Genomic DNA, 25,578 nt, shown 5'->3' with positions numbered 1-25,578 from the left:
ACCTGCCAGAAGGGCCGGGTCCAACACATGATGTTTTTTTTATCTCTTTCTTTGAGCCATCGCTTGTTCTCTAAATAGGTTAAACAATCTGTTTTTAAGATCTTTCTTGAAATGGCTACCTTGCTCTCCGGGGTCTCAAAAAATTCAGGATGGTCAATTTCGTTAGCCATTTCTTTGATATAACCAAGCCAGGGTATGGTAGCAACCCTATCAAGTTTTAAACAATCCATAATGACATCACCATTGAGACCAGTCTCTGTTGATACCCAAACCTTGTGCCAAAGTAAAAGAGGGTTGATTCTAATGATATCAGTAATAAAAGGCAATCCAAGTTCGGAATAGCAAGTAAAATTAGCAATTGAGCTTGGTACCGCCAGCAGATAACGCGTAAATGCATTCTCACAGCATTGTAGATGTTGCACATCCGCAAATCCCCATATACCTGCCCTGTACATAGCTGTTGATAAGCATTTGGATTGATAAATAGTTAATAACTCAGGGACAGGTCTGCAACCTAGTTTCCAAATAAAATTAATCAAACCAGCTATAGCTCTGGAGAACATTAATTTTCTTGCCTGAATAGCGGCATTCCAAGACCCTGTGCGATCAAAATTTATCCCCAGATAGGAGAATTTATCAGTGCTTTCAATTTTCTTATCATTAATGAAAACGTCACATTTTTTAGTCATTTTTTTCCAACATTTCATTATATAAGTCTTACTGATATTCACATTTAGACCCCTATCTTGCATAAAATTTACAAAATTAGTAACAGTTCTTTGTAACCCTATTTGCGTCCGCGCCATTATGACTGCGTCGTCCGCATAAAGTAAAATTGGGACTGGTGTATTTTTAATGGTCAGATAGTCCTGACGATGTTCAATCAAATATTGGCCAAGACTGTTAATATACAAAGAGAAAAGAAATGGGCAAGTACACAGCCTTGCTTCACTCCTTATCAACTCAAGAAAGAATTGACCAGTGACCGTGATAACGGATGACTGTGTCGACTAAACTTTGGCCAAACTGGAAAGGACTTTGTGGGGTGTCAACCCTGCAAGTAGGACCCCCACATCATCTCTGTGGACCAAGGAATTCCTGCAGGAAGACCCCTGTCACTTCCACAGCATCCTTACAGCATGTTCAGCATCTTTCATTCCTTGCATCAGGACCACTCCATAGGAATCCATTGCAACGTGGATAGATAAAGTACCTGGAAGTGCTGAACAACTGCTCATTCTGTGACGGTAACTGTTCGTGAGGACCTTGCTGGTCCCCTCAATTATGCTCCCTACTGGAGTTGTTCACCCCAAGAACTTCTAAAGTGCAGTGTTGTACAGTAAAGTTGCATAGAGCATAGTGGCGTTGATTTGAATGGAATGGTGTAGAGCAGAAAAGCGTATAGTGGAGTAGCGTGGAGTAGCATACAGTGGAGTGGTGGAGAACAGAGTGGAGTGGCGCAAAGAGTAATGGCATAGAGTGGAGCAGCTTAGAGTTGAGTATTGTACAGTGAAATACCGTTGAGTGGAGTGGCACAGACTGCCATGGCATACAGTGGAGTGGCGCAGAGGGGACTAGTGTAGAGTGGAATAGAGTGGAGTAGAGTGGGGTAGAGTGGAGTAGAAAGGAATAGAGTAGTCTGGAGTGGCGTACAATTGTGTAGTGTAGAGTGAGATGTGGTACAATGGAATGGCGTGCAGTGGAGCGCTGTGCCGTGGAGTCATGTACACTGGAATACTGTAGTGGAATACTGTAGAGCAAGTGGCATAGAGTCTAATTGCATGGAGTGGAGTTGTGTATAGTGCCTAACAGTCGAGCGTGGTACAGTGGAATAACATAGAGCTGAGTGGCATAGAGTGCAGTGGCATACAGTGGAGTGGCCTACAGTAGAGTGGAGTGGAATAGTGTATAGTGTTTAGGCGTAGAGTGGAGTTACGTTGAATTGAATGGAATAGAATGGAATGGCGTTCAGTGGAGTGGCGTACAGTGCAGTGTTATAGAGTACAATAGAGGACAGTGTTGTACAAGGTAATTTCATACAGTGAAGTGTCGTACAGTGGAGTGTCGTATGGAGGAGCGTCTTGGAGTGGAATAGCGCAGAGGAAAATAGCGTAGAGAGGAGTAAAGTGTAGTGGCAAATAGTGGAGTGACATACAGTGGAATAGTGTAGCGTGGATTAGCCACAATGTTATGAAGTACAGTATAGTGGCGTAGAGTGGAGTGGTGTAAAGTGGAATATCATAGTGTAAAGCGGCGTATAATGGAGTGGCATGGAGTGGAGAGGAGTAGAATAGCAGAGTACAGTGGCATAGACTGGAGTGGCAGACAATGGAGTGGCATAAAGTGAAGTAGCATACAGGGCAGTGGTGCAGAGTGGAGTGGCGTAGAGGAAAGTGGCAAGGCATACAGTCAAACAGCGTAGAGTGGACAGGGGTACAAAATAGTATTGTGGCCTAGAGTGGAGTAATGTGTAGTGTAGTAGAGTGTATTTTAATAAGACGTAGGGGCATACTTATGTCTTATGTGGTGCAGGGCTGCGCAGCAAGTCACCTCCTGCGCTGCTCTGTGTCACAGGTAAATAGCTGGAATGCGCCATATTTATCCAGTTCAGTGCATTCCTGTCCTTTTCCCTTGCAATAGAGCCGTTTTGGCAGCCTAGTGCCAGCAAAGGCACTCTTGGTGCAAGGCTGCCTCTGTCGCATGCAGGATTGTTTTTGTGTTGGAAGGGGCACCTTCCTGCAAAACAACAATCCTGAGAAGTTTTTTCCTCTTTCTATGTGTGCTGCAGCACACATAGAAAGAGGAAATACTGAGGAGAAATAAAGAAATTTCTCCTCATTACGCCTCTCCTGGGAAGGCGTGAGATGTTGGCGTATTCCCAGGCATACAAGTCTTGTAAATGCGGGAATGTGCCAAAAATCATGGGAGTTGCATGGTAACACCCACGCAATGCCCATGGAACGCCTCCCTTTTGCAGAGTAAGACAACGCAGTGATTTTCACAGCGGTGCCTTATTCCATATTTTTTAAGGCATACAAAGTGGCTTTGCGTGGCTTCAAAAATCTGACTTTAATGTTTGCGTCACGCATGTATCACATTGCATGGTGCAAGCAATATGCAAAGCTCTCATAAATATGCCCCATAGTGTGAAAGTGGCTGAACAGATAAAGCGCAAATTTGATTGAATATATATTATGGGATGATAAGGGTGAATTTGGTATTAGATCTAAATTGGTTAAGTAGTAATAAAGTTATAAGTGCCAAAACACTACAACGCAGTAACTTCACCATCTGCATGCTGATTACAAGTCTGTATTTGATTGGCTAATGGCTGCATTTATGAAAGTAAAATTCAACCATATAGTTTTCACCACACTTGGGCTGTGTTCTGGGTAAGGGCCTTAGCTATAGTTAACTAGTACGTTTTATTGTTGTTCCCTACCCATTTCCAGTCTATTAAAGTGGTACTAGGTAGGCAAACTAATTAATATATTTCTAAAAATAGTATATGCAGCACCGCGCTCATACCAAAAAGTACTGAATAAGTTACGGGAAAATATAAAAAATATATATGTAAAAAATAAACTGTAGTACACTATATTTGTAAATATAGTGTAGTGCAGTGCATGTTTTTTACACAATATATATTTTTTAAAGATTTCGAAGTAGTGCAGTCCTTTCTAGGTAATATTGGAGTAATTTATTTTTTGAAAAAGTAACTATGTGAAAAAATGAAAATGCACTGTAGTATACTGTATTTGTGAAATATAGTGTCTTTTTAAAGTTTTTACATATTAATTCTTTTTCTATATTTTTCTTCAGTACCACGGCACTTCCTAGGTGGTACTCCGGTACTCATGCCTTCTTTTTTTTGTATATAGAAACTTAAAAATAAATGTCTCTACCTAATTTCACTTTAATACAGTGGTAATGAGTAGGGGAAAAAGCAGAGGGAAGGTTGTTTCAAGCTTTGGCCACCAGGTGAGAAAAGGAATTTCCTCTGCTGTTGGCTCAGCGGATCCAAGGGGGTGTTTGCGAGGAAGAGGGAGGTGGATCTTAGATGTTTGGTCAGTTTGTTGAAGGTCATTTATTTGTTCATGTATGCTGGTCCTTTGTTGTGCAGAGCTCTGTTTGCGTGAGTCAGCATCCTGAACTGGTATCTCTTCTGGATCGGGAGTCATTCTAGCTACTTGAGACACGGGGTGATGTGAGTCCATCTGGTAAGGTGGAGGATGAGTCTTATCACTGAGTTTTGTATAATCCACAGTGTCTTCAGGAGGCATGCAGTGATTCCTTTGTAGAGAGTGTATGGTATTCCAGCCCCCTGGGAACGAGGGCCTTAGTGATGGTCCTTCTGGTGTTTATTGGGAGCCACCTGCAAATCTTCGAAGCTTGCAAAGGGTGTAGAAGCAGGCGGACAAGACTGCATTTGCCTGTTTCTGCATAGATAACTTGTTGTCCAAGATTATGTAAATGTTGCGGGGTGGTCTGTCAGAGCGGGAAAAGGGCTAAGTTCAGCAGGCTACTAAGTGTCATTCCTTGGCGAGGTGGTGTTCCCAAAGATGAGGACATTTGCCTTTTCCATGTTGAGCTTGAGACAGTTGTTCTTCATCTAGTCAGTGATGTTCATCATAAATCTTTGGAAGCTGGCTCTGGTGGTGGAGGGGTCTTCGGCAGCGAGAGGATGAGCTGGGTGTCATTGGCATATGAGATGATGTTGAGTCCGTGTGATCTGAAGGTGCTGGCCAGAGGAGTCGACTATGTTTTGAAGAGTGTAGGGCTGAGGAAGGATGCTTGTGGGAACCCGCTGATGATCTTCTTGGATTCCTAGGTGAATGGTTGGAGACAGGCTCTCTGGGTTCTTCCAGCAAGGTATGAGGGGATCCATTTGAGTGCTTCTCCCTAGATTCTGATTTGGTCAAGTCTGTTGATCAATGTGGTGGGAAATGGTGTTGAAGACAGCTGGCAGGTCCAGGAGGATGAGGGCTGCTGTTTCGCCTTGGTCCAGGAGGTCCCTGATGTTGTCGGAGGCTACAATCAAATCTGTCTTGGTGCTGTGGTTAGCTCAGAATCTGGATTGAGAGGGGTCCAGAAGGTTGTAGTGTTCCAGGTGTTCAGTGAGTTGCTGGTCATTTGCGTTTAGCAGGAAAGGGGAGCCCGGAGGTGGACCAGTAGTTCTTTGGATCTGCTGGGTCAGGGGATGGTTTCTTCAAGAGGTGCCTCACTTCAGCATGTTTCCAGTTCTCAGGGAAGAAGGCCATTGTCATGGAGGCGTTCACATCTTTTTAGAGGTTGCCAATAATCGTCTTGCTGTGTGTAATCCTGCCAAATTTCATGAAACTCTGATTGGCCATTTGGCCATTACGTGTGAGTGCAAAGTCTATGGAAAATGCATTGATGAATAAACTTATTTTGGGACCCCCTTTTTTTTCCAACCATTTGACTAGTCACCCTGAAACTTTGCATCATCCACCAATGTAGAAAAAGCTATAAGTCTGCAACCTTTTAAGGAGATTTGTCAAACCGGTACAAAGTTATTAACAGTAAAATATCAAAGGAATATCTATTTGTGAGAATCCTAACATTAACCATGGAGTGCCTACTGCAACTCTCTAACATACACATACGGACTTGCTTAGCGCCGAAATCTCCAGTCTATACAGAACACCGCAGTCAGACTTGTACTCGGCGTCCCTCGACACAAACACATCACCCAACATATGCGGAACCTCCACTGGCTCCCCATTGAAAAGAGCGTTACCTTCAAGATACTCACCCATGCCTACAAATACCTCCACAACACCAGACCCCAATACCTCAATGAGAGAATCTCCTTCCATGTACCCAAGAAAAACCTTGGATCCACCGACCTCGCCAAAACCTCATGCATCCGCAGAGCCAGAACAAGTGGAAGAACCTTCTCCTACATTGCGGGGAAAACCTGGAACGAGCTCCCAATCGACATCAGACGTGCCCCCTCCCTGAAAATCTTGAGGAAGACACTCAAGACCTGGCTTTTCAACCAAAGAGAGCTGCTCACATCCGCCCCGCCCCCCCATCTCCTTGAGACCCTCACGGGTGAGAAGAGCACCTACAAATCCCCTGATTTATTGATTGATTGATTGATCGCTTGATAGCTTAAATATACTTACCTTACGTTGTTATAGGCATGTTTGTGGTAAAGGAATGTGTGGTGAAGGTGTTGCGGGGTAAAGGATTTGCTGTAAAGGCATTGAATGGTAAAGCCAGCATTGCCTGTCGTGCGCTCCAATATTTTTAGCTATCTACCTGAAAATCTTTAATTGTTCTCTTTAGGGAGGCAGTTAGACTTGCTGACAATTGTCAAAGGGGTTCTGTTCATATGCATTGCTTGCACATCATGTATTTCATCAGCTTAGCCCACGGCATATTTCTTATAAAAAGATTGCTTCAATCTTTTTCTTTTGCAAAACCCTTTGTGCCTTGCACCAGGAACGAGTGGACATCGTTCTTTCATAATGCAGCCTGCTAAGGAAGAGAATGCACTTCCTCTGTGTCTCAAGCAGGAAAACAATGTACTGGGTTTCAGGAAATCCTGACAGACCTTGTTTTTCTCTAAACAATAGCTTGTATTCTTTTATTGGGTATGCTTTCCTGTGACAGCTCTTTTCAGTGTTAGGAACAGTCGTGCTTTGCAAGTCAATCAATCAGTAGATTTGTAGAGCGCTACTTGTCACCCGTGAGAGTATCCAGGAGCTGGACATATTTTACATAACAACCTTATTTTGACACAGTAAAGCATACCTGTCAACTCAAAGCAAATGGAGGGTGTCACCGTCTTTTCAAGCTAAGCCCTCAAGACAGTGCATCCACTTTATGTTGTAGGGTATAATTCGCCCCACCATGAACATAGACGGGCTTAAAGATAGCCCATTACTTAACATTGGTTGGCCTTCCTTGTCACTCTCATTTGTCTGCTTCTCAGTGACGTAACGAACCTTGAGGGGGCCCCCTTCCAAAAAACATGGATGGGGCCCAGTCGCTCCGGACACAGTCAGGAGCTCTCAGGCCATGGGTTGTGAAGCGAAAAGCTGAGATCTAAGTTGAAGGAGTTAGTGAATACAGCAAGCTCACCAAAATGTAAGAGGAGCATTTGTGGTGGGCCTTCCAGAGTGAGTAATCCACCAGCAGGAAATAAACCACAGCAAGAAAAAAACAATAAAAAAGGTTACATTTGGTGCATTGCGTTTACAACATACATTTCAAGAAACCTTGTTGTACAATTTTGAAAAACAGGAGTTCAAATGGTACATATTAGAGCACAAGGTTCAAGAAATGTCATTATAAACAAGTTGAAAGATACCCCTGGTATAATACTGAATAGCCTGGTTTGTAAAATCCTATCCCTTCATGGCTCATTACAGAGCTCATTAATCACCCGCTGTCCTGCTCAACACCACTGAGCAACAGAGATTCTTACTCATAGAGCACCATTCTAAATACAAATCTCCATACATACTTATTAGAGGACTCCCTGTTGAGTGCAGAGCTCAAGTTAGGCATGAAGCTCACATACCCAGATATTCAGTATAGGTCTACTCTGCTAAGATGAATGAATGAAGGGGATTTATAAAGCGCAAAACAGCTGCTCCAGCATGAGCGTCCCAGTGTTAAGTGCAGTGCTAAGTGCCGATCTATGTGTTCAGTACATGCTATAAGTTAAGTTCAGAGCTCTCCACTCAGAGATTAACAGGGCTCATTGCTCAGCACAGATCCCACTGAAAAGTATGAGACCCCCTCTTCTATAGAAGACCCTCTGTCCATTAAAGGGTTAATTGGTGAGTACAATGCTCCCGATCAGTTTATAATGTCCTTCACAGCTGAGCTTCAATCTCCATGCATAATCCTAGCTCTACATTTGCTAGTTGCTTCATCTCTTCAATTCTCTACCTATTAATTAGGAAGGCTTCCAATATTTAGGAGAATTAGAGAAAAAACAATGAAACACTTCACATAAGTGACTTCTACGAGAGACACACATGCACGATGACATACAGAGACTAGAACATCTGTCTATAGAGAGAAGCAGCTACCCAAAGGAGGTAGGAGGCTTCAGAGGCTCCATTGGAGGGAATCTGGTTCTGGCACAAGGAATATCTGTCTAGAATTGAGGGGACATGTTCAGAAACATCCTAACGTTTTATGTGACTGAATTACAGGGGGCACAATGGCTCAGACACAAGGGCATACAGAGAGTACCCATCTAGAACAAAGACTCACTCTTGCAAAGAGAGGAAAGGAGCGTGCAAGTTCAATGGGAATGATCATGTCAAATCAGAATGAGGGTGTTCTAGTGGAGAAGAAATCCTGTGACATGGGTGAAATATCCAGGAAGGATGATGTCCGCAAAAAGCGAGGACAGCAAGGCATAACCAGAATATCCTGTGATAAAGGCTGTATCAATAGAGGCCACGCATTCTGGTGCAGAGGGAGAACATTCTGATGGAGCTCTCAGGGAACATTTCCTTAGGGAGGGTATGGTTACAAGGCAAGTGAGCATTTCTCGGGAATCAGACCATGTTCATTTAGTTCAACATTGGGCAGACACATGGATCAGAGACAGTGAGATGCAATTTCAAGTATTACTAAACATGTCCAAGGAAAGGGAACATGGCCAAATACATGAAAGGCATGTGTCTAGACACATCTTGCATCTTTCAAGGCAAAAGCCATGGGGTTTGTGTTTAAGCGTGGTAGTCATTTGCTTAGAAAATGCATGGATTGCAAAAATGGATTGGGAAGGGAGAGGACCAAACTGGATGAGGACACAGTGGGTGAACAAGATTTCAAGCTCTAGTGTCTAGTTTCAACAGATAACTGTATTCACACACTGCTCTTTAAGCAAATGTGCTTCACACAATCCACAAAGCTCTGCAAATGAATGCACTCTATGCAAGTCTGTAAATATACCTCATCTTCACACGTAGCTCTATAAATGCACTGCTGCCATGCTCTGCATCAGTACCACTGCTGCTGAAGCACTGAAAAACTGGCATAGCTCATGTAAAGTACCTCAAAAAGCCCACATTGCACCATTTGGTACTGAGGCTCAGGCAAAGCTCAAGCAATTCATCTAGGTTTTGGCCCGTAGCACCCACTGATTTCAGAAAACACCCTCCCCTCACATATAGACCTCCCAACATCTGGGAGCTCCGCTGCTATGAAGCACCGATTTTATTATACTTTTGGGAGTGAAGGTCACAGTTATGCAGTGTGGGCCTTCACAGGAATGTGGGAGTGACTGTAAGTTACACATGTAGTGGAAGGAGAATGATTGAGAGAGAAGCCACTGAGGAGTTAAAGGAGTCACTGAAAAAGGAAAGAAAAGTCAAGATGGTGAGGTAAAGTAGTTCTTTCTTTTACATATATAGCAGGGCCGGACTGGCTGTAGCGGGCACCGGGTGTTTCCCTGGTGGGCCGCTAGGGTGGGGGCCGGTTTTGGGCCTGGGGGGGGGGGGCGTTTTTGTTACCGGGGGTCGGCAAAATCGACCCCTTGTAACAAAATCGGCCGAAACTGCCCCTCGCAAACTGCTCGGCTGCACTCCCCTTAACCCCAGGGGGGGGCAGCTGAGCAGTTTGCCAAGGCCGGTTTCTGTTCCCAGTCCAGCCCTGATATATAGACAGCTACCCACAGACAGCTACACATGGGACTAACATGATAGTCGTTTCTGGCCCGCACTCCATCGTGGTTGACCTGAACTTTACACTTTGCACCGGTTCGGCACAACAAGATAACCACATATGGCACATAGTGCTTTTGAGCACTACTTTTACCTACATCTTGAAAACTGCATGTTAGACCTGTCAGCCCTTTGGGTGGTCCCTCCTCATCATTATTTATTTTGTCCCACTTTTGCCTCAAACCCTGTTATATTTTTTCCTTTTTGGGAACCACCAGACTTTTTAGTATTGATGCAGGGTCAGGGAGCCATTTTCCCTACCCCTGGAACTTCTGTCTGAGGGCCTGAGACACAAAATGGTGGCCACCCATTGTCACCTGTGACATCACCAGAACCCACTGGAGGTTTCCAGAACATTCTAGAACCCTGTGACAGAGGGAGGCAGTTTAGAATGTTGGGAGGCCATCTCAGAGTGGCAGTTGGCAACTGACTGGAGAAGAGAGAGGACAGAGTTAGAAGGAGGTCGGAGTAAGGCAGCAGAGGTGGAAACCAGTGCTTGGAGTGGGGTCCAGAAACCCACCCTTGATGCTAGTCTCTACTGACCAAGCCCAGCCTAGAGCCCTGTGTGGGACCAAGTCCAGAAAAACCATCTTAAAGGACTGAATCTTTGGAACAGGCCTTAAAGAAGAAGAACAGCAAGCTCCTGACCTGTTCAGCAGAGTCCTCCTGGAGTCCTGACGTCGAGAAGCCTGGAGACCTGGGGCCGGAGGTAGAGAAGCGGCGCTGACAGAAAGCAGACGTCGTACCCGGAGCCGCCAGAGGTCGAGTGAGGGCGCCGACGGAGGTCGTGGAGAGTCACCGGAGGTCGAGTAAGGAGTAAGCCGAAGTCGAGTGAGGGCGCCGACGGAGGTCGTGGAGAGGCGCCGGAGGTCGAGTCGGGAGTCACCTGAGGTCGAGGTGAGGCGTCGACGGGGGAGTGAAGTCCGCCCACCGGAGTCGCCGGAAACTGAGGTGAAGCGCGCCGGAGGTCAGGAGTGGAGATCGCACTCCGGAGACACCAGGAAGTGGGGAGTCCGAGTCCCTGCGACGCCGGAAGGCGACATCGAGACGAGGCCGTCCAGCGACATCGAGCCGAGGCCGCCCAGCGACATCGAGTCGAGACCGCCCAGCGACATCGAGCCGAGACCGCCCAGCGACATCGAGTCGAGGCCGCCCAGCGACATCGATCCGGAGCCGCCTCACGGCGTCGACACGGTGCCGAGCGGAGCCGATCATCGTGAAAAGGGCAGTAAGTGGTAGAGGGGGCGTCTAAGGCCCTGTGGAGCCCTAAAAGACCATTCTAGGGGCTAGAGGGGTGTTAGAACCAGCCTGAGAGTGCCAGGGGTGAACTGAGACTGGTACAGTGACCTACATAAAGAGCTGTGTAGTTTGGAGGGCCAGATCTTTAGATTACTCTTGTTCTGCCTCAGCTTAGGCCCCAGCCTTGACCAATCTAGGTGGGGCACCCCCATGCCATCCAAGTGTCCTGAAGTTGTATATGGGCAAAGTAAGACCAAGTTACCTCATGAAAGTGATTTGAACTGTAACTGTCATTGATTGTTTTACCTTATTTATGGGAGGTGCTTTATTTATTGTCATCCACTAATTTATTCCTGCACTATATTTATTGTCTGACTGTATTTATTTGCCATCTGTATTTATTGCACATCTATTTATTCTTTGCTTAATGAGGACCTGAACTTATTTATTGAAATCTCAATGTAGTATTATTTATTTGACCTGCTCTTTTAAGGAAAATCTTATTGTCTTGTATTTATGTAATGAAACCTGCAACTAAGAGAAAATAAGATAAAGACATATATATTTTCAACTTGACTTGCATTATTTTTACGGTGTTGTGTCGTTTTTGGAACGGATGAACGCATGGTTATTGTGAGGGTGTGACGTACGCTTAACACGGTGCCTGACCCCCAACCGCTCGAGCCAAGCTACCATTGTGCTGGGAACCTGGTGACTGCTAACCCGGTTGCCCGGTTTCCAACATAAAATTGGTGGCAGCGGTGGGATAGAGCTGTGCTTGCGTCTACTCGACAATAACTGTGGGTAGTCCATAGGCCTACACCGGGAGTTTTCTCCAAGCGGACTTCCTAATTTTGAGTTTTGTTTTTTCTAAATTTACTTCTGGTGGTGGGAGGAGGTATTACAAAAGGTACCCCCCTGCATAGCTTCTGTAAGCAACTGTCTTCTATCCTGAGTGGGCAAAATGGAGTTTGTGTTGGAGGATGTGGAAACCTACACTGTGGCCCAACTCAGAGAGTTTTGTGAGCGAGAGGGGGTGTTTTGTCCCCAAGGTGCAAAGAAGGGTGAGCTCCAAACCAGCTTGAGGGCTTGGGGGGAGGCACAACGAGAAAGTAAGGCTGAAAAGGAGGACAGGGATGGAGAGACTGACCGCGAGGGGGCTGGTTCGTACCAACCTGAGATGGGGAACCTAGTAGAGGGGCCCAGAACACTTTCAAGGAAGGGCAGCAGTGTCTCTAGTGGCGGCTTATCAGAAGTAGAATTAACTGACCGGAGGGAGAAAAGACAGCTCACATGGAAGTTGGCGGAGCTGGAGAAAGAGAAGGAGGAACGGAGGATGGCTCACGAGTTGAGGCTCAAGGAGATGGATCTCCAGATCCTACGAGTCGGGGCACAAACTGTTCCTAATGGTGGCAGCAAAGACAGAGAAATCACCAGGGAAACCAAACCCTATTTGCCAAAAGACATAGTAGCTAGCTATAGTGTGGGTGATGATATCGCCAGGTGGCTAGCAGCCTATGAGGTCTCTTTAAGAGCCCATGGGGTTCCAGAGAAATATTGGGGAGGGGCATTGTATAAATACATGCCTCCAGCTGGCAGGGATACATTATTGGCCCTGGAGCAGGATGAGCAGACCCACTACCCCACCATGAAAGTGGCGCTCGTAAGAAAGTTTGGACTAACACCCGAGAAGTACAGACAGAAGTTCCGGGGTAGCCACAAACTGGGCACACAGAATTGGGTGGATTTCCTGGACTATGCAAAGAAGGCATTAGAGGGTTGGATACAGGGCAGCGAGGTGAGGGACTACGAGGGGTTGTTTGATTTGATGTTGAAGGAACACCTGCTCGAAAAATGTTTCCCCGAACTGCGTCAACACCTGGTGGATAGCAAGCTGACCAAACCCCGGAAGCTTGCTGAGGAGGCGGACATTTGGGCTAGTACCCGGGTGTCCACAAGGGGGACTGGAGGGGACTCTCAAAAGACCGGACAGGGCGCCCCCCAGAAGACAGAGGGAGGGGAAAAGAAAACGGAGTTCTCCAAAGGCCCCCAAAATAGTTTCCAAGGGAAAGGAACAGGATTCACCCCTAGGGCTAACCCACCCAGAAACCCTAATCCTGGCCAGAGTCAGCAGCCAAGGGTTGTCCATTGCTACAAGTGCGGTGGTGTCGGACACTATAAGGGAGATGTGAAGTGCCCGAAAAGACCACCCCCTCCCATCGGAGGAAAGGCCCCCGGAGTAGCTAGTGTAGTGCTCGGGGAGGAGATGCCTTTAGATAAGGGAAGGGAGTGGGCGGGTGTCACTTTAGTGTCCCTGGGAGAACGGGAGATGGTTCCTAAGATCCAGGTGCCCGCAAATACCACAAAGTATGAGCAGTGGGTCACCATCAACGGCCAAAGAGGGGAGGCTCTGAGAGACACAGGAGCCAGTATGACTATGGTACGTAGCCAGCTGGTGTCTCCGGAGCAGGTAATTCCCAATGTACTCCACCCTGCCGCGATGGCTGACGGCAGAATGGGCCACTATCCGGTGGCCGAGGTTCCATTTGAATGGGAAGGGGTTGCAGGTATACTTCGAGTTGCCTTAATCCCTGCCGTGCCAGTCGATTGTCTGCTGGGGAATGACATGGAGCATAATGCTTGGAAGGAGGTGGAATACCGGACTCATGCTGAGATGCTGGGTACACCTGACTGGGCCTGTGTCAGCACAGGGTCTGCGACTACCCGGAGAGGGAGTTCGTTTAGGCGGGAGCCTGGAACAAAGGCACCGCCGGCTGCCGACCAAGGGAAGAACCGAGGGCAGGAGGAGCCTGCCTCGGCATCCGCGCCCCGTGTGACGGATAGGCCACCGGAGGTGGTGGACCAGGAGTCCGCGGAGGGGGATGTTACCGAACTGGAGAACCTACCCATCCCGGCCGAGTGGCACGTGGAGGGAGGACCGACCAGGGAGGAATTCTGCAAGGGCCAGAAGGAGTGTCCTACCCTTGAGGGACTGAGGCGACAGGCCGAAGCCCGGGCAGCAGGGAACGTTGAGGGGAACTACAATATTTACTGGGAGGATGGCCTCCTCTACAGTGAACCCAAGGCACCCATGCACGGATCGTCACGGGCCTTGGTTGTCCCTCAACGCTATCGAGCCTTCCTCCTGGAATTGGCTCATGAGATCCCCTTGGCAGGACACCTGGGGCAAGACAAAACCTTTGCCCGGCTTGTCCCACACTTCTATTGGCCTCAAATGAAAGTGTCGTCCGATACCTACTGCCTGACGTGCGTGTCTTGTCAAGCCAGTGGGAAAACAGGGGTGAAGCTGAAAGCTCCCCTGGAACCACTTCCTGTCGTTAGCACCCCCTTTGAAAGGGTGGGCATCGACATTGTGGGTCCATTAGATCCGCCTACTACAGCTGGTCACAGGTTTATCCTGGTTCTGGTGGATCATGCCACGCGGTACCCAGAGGCCATACCTCTGAGGACCATTACTGCACCTGTTGTGGCTAGGGCCCCGATGGGAATCTTTACCCGAGTGGGTTTTCCCAAGGAAGTTGTGTCCGACAGGGGGACCAACTTCATGTCAGCATACATGCGGGCGATGTGGAAGGAGTGTGGAGTGACCTACCGGTTCACACTCCTTACCACCCCCAGACCAATGGACTGGTGGAGAGGTTCAATAAGACCTTGAAAGGCATGATTCGAAGTCTGCCTGAAAGCCTGCGGAGGAAATGGGACGTCCTCCTACCCTGTCTATTGTTTTCTTACAGGGAAGTGCCACAGAAGGGAGTGGGCTTCAGCCCCTTCGAGCTTTTGTATGGGCACCCTGTGCGTGGACCTCTCAGCCTGGTGAGAGACGGATGGGAAAGAACTCCCAGAAAGCTTCCCCAGGACGTGGTGAGCTACATGCTGGCCTTCCGGAGCCAAATGGCTAAGTTGTGGAAGCAAGCTTCTGACAACTTGGAAGCCAGCCAAGCAGTGATGAAGGCGTGGTACGACCACAATGCTCACCCGGTGGAGTTGGAGCCAGGCCAGAAGGTGTGGGTGATCGAACCAGGAGAGCTTAGCGCCCTCCAGGATCGCTGGTCAGGACCCTTTGAGGTGTTGGAGAAGAAGGGTAAGGCTACCTACTTGGTGGACCTGAAGACCCCTCGCCAGCCCCTACGAGTGCTGCATGCCAACCGCCTCAAACCCCACCATGAGAGGCCCGAAGTCATATTGTTAATGGTGACTGATGGAGCAGAGGACGTGGAAAGCGAGCCTCTCCCCGACTTATTTGCGTCTCAAGAGAAGGATGGGTTGGTGGAGGGAGTGATTCTCTCCCCGTCCCTAACTCCTGAACAGCAGGAGGACTGCCGCCAGGTCCTGGGGCAGTACTCTTCGTTGTTCTCCCTTGTCCCGGGTAGGACTCACCTGTGTGTCCATGACGTGGACACAGGAGACAGCCCACCTGTGAAGTCAAAGATCTACCGGATGACAGACAAGGTGAAGGCCAGCATTCACAGTGAAGTCACTAAGATGCTGGAGCTAGGAGTGATTGAACCTTCCAGCAGCCCCTGGTCCAGTCCGGTGGTACTAGTACCAAAAGCTGCACCACCGGGTGCCCAACCGGAACTGAGGTTCTGTGTGGACTACCGGGGACTGAATTCAGTAACCAAGACTGATGCTCATCCGATCCCGAGGGCGGATGAACTGATTGACCGGCTGGGAGCTGCCCAATATTTGAGTACCTTTGACCTTACATCCGGGTACTGGCACATCTCTCTGACTGATGGAGCTAAGGAAAGGTCAGCCTTCTCCACGCCCAAGGGCCACTACCAGTTCTGCGTGATGCCCTTTGGGCTCAAGAACGCCCCTGCCACGTTTCAGCGTCTGGTGAACCAGATCCTCGCTGGAATGGAGAGTTTCTCTGCTGCTTATCTGGATGACATTGCTGTCTTCAGTAACAGCTGGGAGGATCACTTGCGTCACCTGCAAACTGTTCTCCAGGCCCTGAAACACGCTGGTTTAACGATCAAGGCCAGTAAATGCCAGATCGGGCAGGGGTCGGTAGTGTACCTTGGACACTTGGTGGGTAGGGGAGCGGTGCAACCCCTCCAGGCGAAAATCGAGGCTATTATGGCCTGGGAACCCCCCAAGGCTCAGACTGAGGTCCGAGCTTTTCTGGGCCTCACAGGATACTACCGCCGCTTCGTGAAGGGGTACGGGACCATTGTGGCCCCCCTCACGGAGCCTACGTCCAAGAAGCAACCTTGACGGGTAGTCTGGACGGAGGCTTGTCAGCAGGCCTTTGTGAAACTGAAGCAAGCCTTGTGCGAGGCCCCGGTCTTAAGGGCCCCAGACTTTTCCAAGGAGTTCATTGTCCAGACGGATGCATCGGAACATGGCATTGGGGCAGTGTTATCGCAACTCAATGAAGAGGGTCTGGATCAACCCGTGGTCTTCCTATCCCGGAGACTACTTCCCAGGGAACAGAAGTGGAGTGCAATAGAGCGTGAAGCCTTTGCAGTGGTATGGGCTCTGAAGAAGTTGCGGCCATACCTGTTTGGCTCGCACTTCCTAGTTCAGACCGACCACAGACCCCTTCGTTGGCTGATGCAGATGAAGGGGGAGAATCCCAAGTTGCTGAGGTGGTCTATCTCCCTACAGGGAATGGACTTTCAGGTGGAACATCGGCCTGGAGTGGACCACGCCAATGCAAACGGTCTCTCAAGGTATTTCCGCCTTAGTGATGAGAACTCCCAAGGGGTTGGGTAGCTCTCCCCACTTTCAGCTGGGGGGGGCGCGTGTTAGACCTGTCAGCCCTTTGGGTGGTCCCTCCTCATCATGATTTATTTTGTCCCACTTTTGCCTCAAACCCTGTTATAATTTTTCCTTTTTGGGAACCACCAGACTTTTTAGTGTTGATGCAGGGTCAGGGAGCCATTTTCCCTACCCCTGGAACTTCTGTCTGAGGGCCTGAGACACAAAATGGTGGCCACCCATTGTCACCTGTGACATCACCAGAACCCACTGGAGGTTTCCAGAACATTCTAGAACCCTGTGACAGAGGGAGGCAGTTTAGAATGTTGGGAGGCCATCTCAGAGTGGCAGTTGGCAACTGACTGGAGAAGAGAGAGGACAGAGTTAGAAGGAGGTCGGAGTAAGGCAGCAGAGGTGGAAACCAGTGCTTGGAGTGGGGTCCAGAAACCCACCCTTGATGCTAGTCTCTACTGACCAAGCCCAGCCTAGAGCCCTGTGTGGGACCAAGTCCAGAAAAACCATCTTAAAGGACTGAATCTTTGGAACAGGCCTTAAAGAAGAAGAACAGCAAGCTCCTGACCTGTTCAGCAGTGTCCTCCTGGAGTCCTGACGTCGAGAAGCCTGGAGACCTGGGGCCGGAGGTAGAGAAGCGGCGCTGACAGAAAGCAGACGTCGTACCCGGAGCCGCCAGAGGTCGAGTGAGGGCGCCGACGGAGGTCGTGGAGAGTCACCGGAGGTCGAGTAAGGAGTAACCCGAAGTCGAGTGAGGGCGCCGACAGAGGTCGTGGAGAGGCGCCGGAGGTCGAGTCGGGAGTCACCTGAGGTCGAGGTGAGGCGTCGACGGGGGAGTGAAGTCCGCCCACCGGAGTCGCCGGAAACTGAGGTGAAGCGCGCCGGAGGTCGGGAGTGGAGATCGCACTCCGGAGACACCAGGAAGTGGGGAGTCCGAGTCCCTGCGACGCCGGAAGGCGACATCGAGACGAGGCCGTCCAGCGACATCGAGCCGAGGCCGCCCAGCGACATCGAGTCGAGACCGCCCAGCGACATCGAGCCGAGACCGCCCAGCGACATCGAGTCGAGGCCGCCCAGCGACATCGATCCGGAGCCGCCTCACGGCGTCGACACGGTGCCGAGCGGAGCCGATCATCGTGAAAAGGGCAGTAAGTGGTAGAGGGGGCGTCTAAGGCCCTGTGGAGCCCTAAAAGACCATTCTAGGGGCTAGAGGGGTGTTAGAACCAGCCTGAGAGTGCCAGGGGTGAACTGAGACTGGTACAGTGACCTACATAAAGAGCTGTGTAGTTTGGAGGGCCAGATCTTTAGATTACTCTTGTTCTGCCTCAGCTTAGGCCCCAGCCTTGACCAATCTAGGTGGGGCACCCCCATGCCATCCAAGTGTCCTGAAGTTGTATATGGGCAAAGTAAGACCAAGTTACCTCATGAAAGTGATTTGAACTGTAACTGTCATTGATTGTTTTACCTTATTTATGGGAGGTGCTTTATTTATTGTCATCCACTAATTTATTCCTGCACTATATTTATTGTCTGACTGTATTTATTTGCCATCTGTATTTATTGCACATCTATTTATTCTTTGCTTAATGAGGACCTGAACCTATTTATTGAAATCTCAATGTAGTATTATTTATTTGACCTGCTCTTTTAAGGAAAATCTTATTGTCTTGTATTTATGTAATGAAACCTGCAACTAAGAGAAAATAAGATAAAGACATATATATTTTCAACTTGACTTGCATTATTTTTACGGTGTAGTGTCGTTTTTGGAACGGATGAACGCATGGTTATTGTGAGGGTGTGACGTACGCTTAACACGGTGCCTGACCCCCAACCGCTCGATAGGGGTGGGCGGAATTTGCGTAATCGCGTTATGCAAATCTCCGCGAAACGGTAAAAAATCTCCGCGAACACGCAGAAATTCCGCGAACACGCGGAATTGCTTGTTCGCGATACTTTTTTCCTGTTCGCGATCGCTGTTTGCGTGCTCGGGGTGAAATATCTCACGAACACGCATATTGAGAACGCGAACAAGCAAAAAATTTCGCGAAGTCGCGGAACGCAGGTTTTTGGGCAATTTCGCGTTCTCCGCGGAACGCGAAATTACCCAAATTCCGCAAATTCCGCGAACGGAACGGAATTTACCGCCCAGGCCTACCGCTCGAGCCAAGCTACCATTGTGCTGGGAACCTGGTGACTGCTAACCCGGTTGCCCGGTTTCCAACACTGCATAACTCTGGTTCAACTCTATTTTTCTGAAATTGGGTGGGATTTTGCTCGTGTTGTGTTTTTACTTTATTACTGTTTGAAGTTCTGCATAAATACTTTATACGTTGCCTCTAAGATAAGCCTAACTATTTTGTGCCAAACTACTAGAGGGTTAAGCACAGCTTAATTTGGGGTTTGTTTGGGTTTCACCGTGACAAGAATTGTGGTTGCTGCTTGAGAAGCGTTTCACCTCCCTCAACCAGTAACCCAATTTCCAACAATGTCTAATACTCTCCACCACTCACTCAGAATGTTTATGTTTAGGACTCTTCTTTGTAAGCAGTGTTGTCTCTCTTACCTTTGTTGGATTCCAGGATTTGAGTGGTGATGTCTTTTACGCCCTTTTTTGCTGCGCACTTCTTCTCTGCCAGTCTCTGGAGAGATGAGACCGCGTTCTTTAATTCTGTAAAACCTACAAACATAGAAAGCAATACTTAATCCCTGACATTTGTGTACTTTTACCATCTCACTGTGAGTCCAAGTGAATATTAGTCATGGACACACAAACCAAAAAGGCCTGGATGTGACTGCAGATACACATCTTTCTGTGCCTTTCCACATGTAGCTTTGAGATAAATGAAAGAACAGATTCTGCGTTTACTTATTAAATACATACTGTGCTATGAGCGTCTTCCTAGCCTACAATAGCACTGTGTGCAAGTAATCTCAAAGAAGATTCATGCTAAAAATGTTGTACTGGTGAGCATGTGACAGTTAATACATAGAGGTCATCACTTCACTAGTGTATAAAAAACACAGGGCCCGATTCAAAAAAGGAATCTGAGACAAAATCCTAACTTTACGACTTTTTGTATTCACAGAAGGCATTTAGGAGTACTTAAGTTAGGATTTTGTCTCATTTAAACTTAAGTTTTGGTCTTAGACAAAATCCTATTCGTAAAGTTAAGATTTTGTCTCAGATTACTTTTGTGAATACGGCCCAATTTGACCAACTAGGTGCTTTTGCACGATACATATCATCACTAGTGCGACCCACTCTTCAAGAACTGTCTGTTTATCTTTCTTTTCTGTTCCATCTCTAGGAGCAATGGAAAGTAAAAGGTCAGCAGTGAAAGGACAGAGGTCAACCCACACCTCTCTCTTGTGAAAGGTGACAATGAGGTTCAAGCTTACAGGAAAGGACTGTTCCATCTGAATCTTAAGATGGGTGCTTGTTTAAGGTTGGATCAGCTGGTGGTGGAAGCTCTCTTGGTTAATATAAATGTGGAATATAAATGTGGATTTTTTCCGTTACGTTATGTTAGCAATGATTTGTAAAGCGCTCGTTCACCGGTTGGTTTCTTGGCACTAGAGAGACTAGGGGGTAGCCAGCCCGAAGCAGATCATTTGTATGTAAGTGTGAATAACCATGTCTTAAGAGACTTTCTGAAATGGAGCAGGTTCGTGCTAAGTCTGATTTCCAGGGGGATGGAATTCCATAGTCGAGGGGCCAGGATCGCGAATCTGCGTCCTCCTTGACGCTTCAGCTTGAAGGTCGGCTCTGTGAGGAGGTGGAGTTGGGCTGAGCAGAGGTTGCGTGTGGGAATGTATCGGGAGATGCAGTTATCAATGAATTTGGGACTGTGACCGTTTAGGGATTTGTACACCAGGCAGCCAACTTTAAAGGCACATTGCTGGGGAATGGGGAACCAGTGCAGTTTCCTAAGGAGAGGGGAAGCATGTTGCCACTTCGGTTGTTTAAATATTAATTGTGCCGCTTGGTTTTGTACCAGTTGAAGTTGCCTTGTGAGGCAGAGTGGGAGTCCCAGGAATGTGGCGTTTGCGTAGTCAAGACGAGATAGGACGAGGGCTATCATGACCTGAACTAGTGCAGCTTGAGATAGTAATCTGCTTATCTTCCTTATTTTCCGTAGCTGCAGGAAGCTGGTGGAGCTCACGGTGCCTACGTGCGTTTTGAGGGACAGGTCGTTACCAATAGTGACCCCTAGACTTTTTACTGAGGTGGTGGGAGTAGGGGGGGAAGCCCAGGTTATTTGGCCAGTAATGTGGGCCCCACTGTCTGTGTGCATCACCCGTCAGTATCAGTCCAGTTTTGCTGGGGTTCAGCTGTAGATGATTATGGTCCATCCATTGACGAATGAATGTCATGGTGGATTGGAAGTCAGATTGACTGGGAAGAGTTGTCAAACTTGAACATAAGTTGGAGGTCATCTGTGTAGTTAAAAGTGGTCACATTTCTTTCTTTCAAGGATCTTATTAGTGGGAGGAGGTAGAGGTTGAAGAGGTGGGGGGAGAGGGAAGAGCCCTGTGGGACCCCACACGTAGTTTTTTGTTTGGGGGCAATGAAATGGCCGATGCGGACTGCCTGGCTGCGGTTTTTTAGGAAGGACTTTATCCAGCTGAGTGCTGGGCCCTGGAAGCCTGCCTCTCTGACACGGTCGGCCAGGATGCCATGGTCGACCGTGTCAAATGCAGCCGAGAGATCAAGCAGCACCAGGTCCTGAGGCGTGCCTGTGTCTGCTTTTTCGCGTAGGAAGTCAAGTACTGCAACGATCACTGTTTCCATGAAATGCGCTGGCCGAAAGCCAGCTTGGCTAGGGTCGAGGAAACCTGTCTGTTCCAAAAAAGTGGACAGCCACTTGGCCACGTGGGCTTCTAATATCTTGGAATGTAGGGGAGTGAAGAGATGGGACAATAATTTGCTGGTGTCTGGGGGTCTGCGCCTGGTTTCTTTAGGAGAGGGACTACTGTGGCCTCCTTGAAGGCATTGGGGACACAGCCCTGGGCCATGGAGTGGTTCAGGAGGGCAAGGGCTGGATCAGGGAAAGCCATGAGAGCCGTTTTCAGTAGGTGAGGGGGGCAGTTGTCCAGGGGGGAACCGGATCTGAACTTAGCTAGTAATTTATTCACGGTCTGTGTGTCAATGGGGGGGAAGGACTCCATAGAGTGGGAGTTCCTGGAAGTGGGTGGGCTAATTCCTTGCGAGGTCTTGTGGAGTGCTGGCTTTGATGGTAGTGATTTTGTCGATAAAGTAGGTATTCAGGGAATTGCAGAGGGCCTGTGATGGCTTGGGTTTGTTTAGGACTAAGTCTGGGTTTGACAGTTCGTCTACTACAGTGAATATTTCTTTGGCTTGGTTTTTGGAGTTGAGGATTTGTGAAGAGAAATAGGTTGGCTTTGCTGTAGAGATGGCCTTTTTGTATTCCTTCAGGGCCCTGACATAGATGGTTTTACTTTCTAGAGAATAATCCTGTCTCCATTTTCTTTCTATTTGACGAAGGGAGCGTTTTTGAGATTTTAGATCGAGGGAGAACCATCTCTGAGCCTCATGCCAGCAGGTGAGTCTAATTTGGGGGGCATGAGTATTAGTGGCCGCTAAGAGCCAGTTCAAGAAGGATTCCTCGTATTGGTTGATGTCATGTATGGGACGGGGCGCAGCATTGATCAGTGTGTTAATGAATTCGTTACTGTCAATAGAGTTCCATTTTCTCACCATACCGCCATTTAGAGTGGCTATTTTCCCGGAGGATGGGAGTTTTAAGGAGAATTTTACCAAATAGTGATCAGACGAGACACAGGGCGAGATGGATAAGACTGAAACCACCATATTGGTGGTCCAGAGTTGGTCTAGAGTGTGGCCTTTAGTGTGGGTGGGAGAGGAGAACTGTTGAGTGAAATTCATGTTTTCTAGTGATTCAGTCAGCTCGGTAGAGTGTGGCCCTCCTTGAGGGTCACTTGCCCAGTAATTGAAGTCCCCTATCAAGAGAATTCTGGTGTGATTAGTGACTAGGGGTGCAATTTGTTCTCCCAGGGAGTGGGGGAACAGGGGCATGTTCTGGGGGGGCCTGCAGAGTAGTATACATATGATTGGGGCTAACTTTGACTCGAGTTTTATCACTGCGTTGTCTGTGGCTGGGAGGTTGAGTGGGGTGAGAGCAGAGAAACTCACATTTTTGTTAATGATGGCTGCAACTCCGCCGCCTGTTTTACCAGGCGGACAATTAGTTTAGTATTCGCATGGTAAGGCAGCTAAAATATTGGGTGAGGATTCTGAGGTGATCCATGTTTCGGTGAGCAGAAGAATATCTTGTCTTTCAGAGTCGAGGAGGTCAAACATTTCTAACTGGTGTTTTACTAGTGAGCGTGTGTTGAGGTAGAAGATTGACATGACTTTATGCTCCAAGTTTGCCTGTTTTGGTTGCTGGGTGGCATGAGCAACGGGCAGCCTGACCTCGGGGAATGAACCTCGAGTCTGACCAATGCTATAGTGATGCAAGCGTGCTAGAGTTTTAGCTCCTGGCTTAAATGAGGCAGAATGCAGCATTCTGAGGTCCGGGGAGGAGTATTTGAGAAATTGGGCATAGTGACTAGGCCCTGGGCCCGGCCGGGTGCGGACGGGTGCAGACGGGCTTGCCACGCTGCAACCGGCATTTATGCCCCTCCTGGAAGTCATGTGAGCGGGACCCGGGAAGAGGCAGGAAGTTGCTGGGGCGCTCTAGTATTCAGAGCGCCCTCAAGGTGAGTGAGCTTTTGGATTGGTGAATTTTTTAAAAAGGCATATAAATTCAGACTTAACAATCTTATAAGCAACACTTTAGTAGTTTTAAAAATACAGATATTTTTAAAACAATTCAATTGTGAGTTAAAAATGCGCTGTTGTCGGGTGGTGGCCTCTAATCTCGAGTGCCACCTCCCGCTATCCTTGTCGATAGCCCATGGTGGACTTAGCCATGTAATCCACCTCCCATTGGATTACATGGCTCAGTCTGAAAATTAGCAGACTTAAAAAAGCAGCGTTAACCGTGGTTAGCGCTGCTTTTTTTGTCTCTAACAGGATTATCGTGAAGCTTGATAATAGGAGAAATCCTATTATTTTGCTTTGGAACGCCCACTTTGCATCTCATTAGAGATGCAAAGGGAAGCGTAGTGAAAAAGGGTGCTAACATGCGATTTTGCATGTTAGCACCCTGTTGTTGATAGGGCGATATTTTTATCTCCGCTTCTTTGGCATTTAAAGCCAAAAAAGGGGAAATAAAGCCTGTGTTAATATGCCCCCAAGTTTGTTTATTCCCTCTTTCAAGCCTTGGTGTCTCTTGGCTCCAATCCGGAGATGTGGATGCTGTCTCGGTCTATCGGTATATCTAACCCACCTCACAACACATCAAAGAAGCGAGACGTGTTTTAGCTGATTAACAACCTTTCCCATTCAAAACGACGCTATTTTTGTGCTACATTATGCATCTTAAAACAATGAACATAGACAACATACTCCAATATTTATGTCTTACAGCAGTTAATTTTGCAAAAACATTCAATACATGCTGCATAATTATCGCGCGCAACAGCCTCATGACATTATAAGAATATCAGCATAGTTACTGCAAGCAGCTCTTTTTGCAATTTGACTCACAAACAAAAACAAACGGAAAATTAGCGGATAAGCACCCGTCCCCTTCCCACCCCTAAAGGCTGACATGTTATTCACCAGCCCCTAAACTGATGTTATGGACGTGTACAGCAGTATCTACATTTAGAACAAATGTAGGGTACCAAACTCACAGTATTAAAATGAGTTGGCACAATTGTCCGGGGAAAAAACCAACATATTTTGGTGACAACATTGCATGTAAGAATTCTTTTATGTTTTCAATTCTTGTGAAATCCGTCTCCTCTCTTCTGCTCTCGTCTTCTCTACCCCATTATCATCTCAGCTCCTCTCTCGCTTATCTTCTCCTCTCTTCTTTTTTATTCTTCTCTCCTTTATTCCCATTTTCTTTTTTCTTTCCTCACCCCTCTCTCCTTTCCTATTAACTTTTCTCTTCTTCTTGCTTCTTCTCCACAGTCCTCTCATCTTCTCTCTTCTCTGCTTTCCTTCTCCACTCCACTCTCCACTTGTCTCTTCTCCTTTCCTCTCTCTTTCCCCTCTCCTCCCCTCTTGTGTCTTCTCTGCTTTCCTCTTTTCTTCTACCCTTGCATCCTCTCCTCTTTCCTCTCTTCTCTTTTCATCTGTCGTCCTTTCCTCTCCTCTCCTCTCGTCCACAGTCCCAGCTTCTGATAATTATTTCTCGTGCCCTCTTATCTTCTCCCGATCCCCATCCCCAGACCTTCCCCTCCCCAGCTCTCCCCTCTCCTCGCCTGCTTCCCTCCCCTCCTCTCTTACTCTTTTCCTCTGAACCTTTCCTCTCCTTCTTCTTCATCAGTACAGACGGCTTGTCTCAGGCCCATGCCTGCTCTTAGTCACTCACCATTCTGTGCCTTTATGATTGTCCTAAGGATGTCCTGGGCCTCCTTGCAGTCTGCTGGGATAGACTTGAGGGCTTGTAGGACCTGCTTCTGCACCATGGGATCTAGGGAGAAAGTGACATGTGACAAGTGTTGTAAACGTGATGTGAGAACACGTCAGAGAATGTGGACCCCTTGCACCAACTGAGGGCTCATAGTGACCGTAATGAGTTCACATAGGCACCAGAATCACACATAGATTTTGAGAAGTGAATCTACATCCATACAGCCTCACTCTTCACTGACACAAGTAGTAACTCCTCCACGTCAACCGCAGCCATCGCTTGACTGCTGTTAAAGCTCTGTGGAGCACAGGACTGCGTTTGTGGCCAATATGAACAGAATTTGGTACTGTCATTGTTTATTGTAG

The 25,578-nt window shown here is 47.9% G+C and overlaps 1 protein-coding gene across 2 annotated transcripts in view; it reads right to left on the bottom strand.

The window, feature by feature from the left end:
* Positions 1 to 25,578, bottom strand: part of LOC146859674 (astacin-like metalloendopeptidase) — a 565,544-nt gene that overhangs the window by 506,796 nt on the left and 33,170 nt on the right. For both annotated transcript variants that reach the window (XM_085643427.1, XM_085643428.1), the window contains exons 3-4: positions 25,172 to 25,273; positions 19,264 to 19,377 (exon numbers count right to left, since the gene is read on the bottom strand). In XM_085643427.1, coding sequence (XP_085499553.1) covers positions 19,264 to 19,377; positions 25,172 to 25,273 — 216 coding nt within the window. The remainder of the gene's footprint in view (positions 1 to 19,263; positions 19,378 to 25,171; positions 25,274 to 25,578) is intronic.

The sequence above is a fragment of the Triturus cristatus genome, chromosome 3_1 (assembly GCF_964204655.1).
Source record: "Triturus cristatus chromosome 3_1, aTriCri1.1, whole genome shotgun sequence".
In the NCBI taxonomy this organism is placed as follows: Eukaryota; Metazoa; Chordata; class Amphibia; order Caudata; family Salamandridae; genus Triturus; species Triturus cristatus.
The sequence above is the reverse complement of the archived record's forward strand: the minus strand, read 5'-3'. Positions and strand labels throughout refer to the sequence as shown.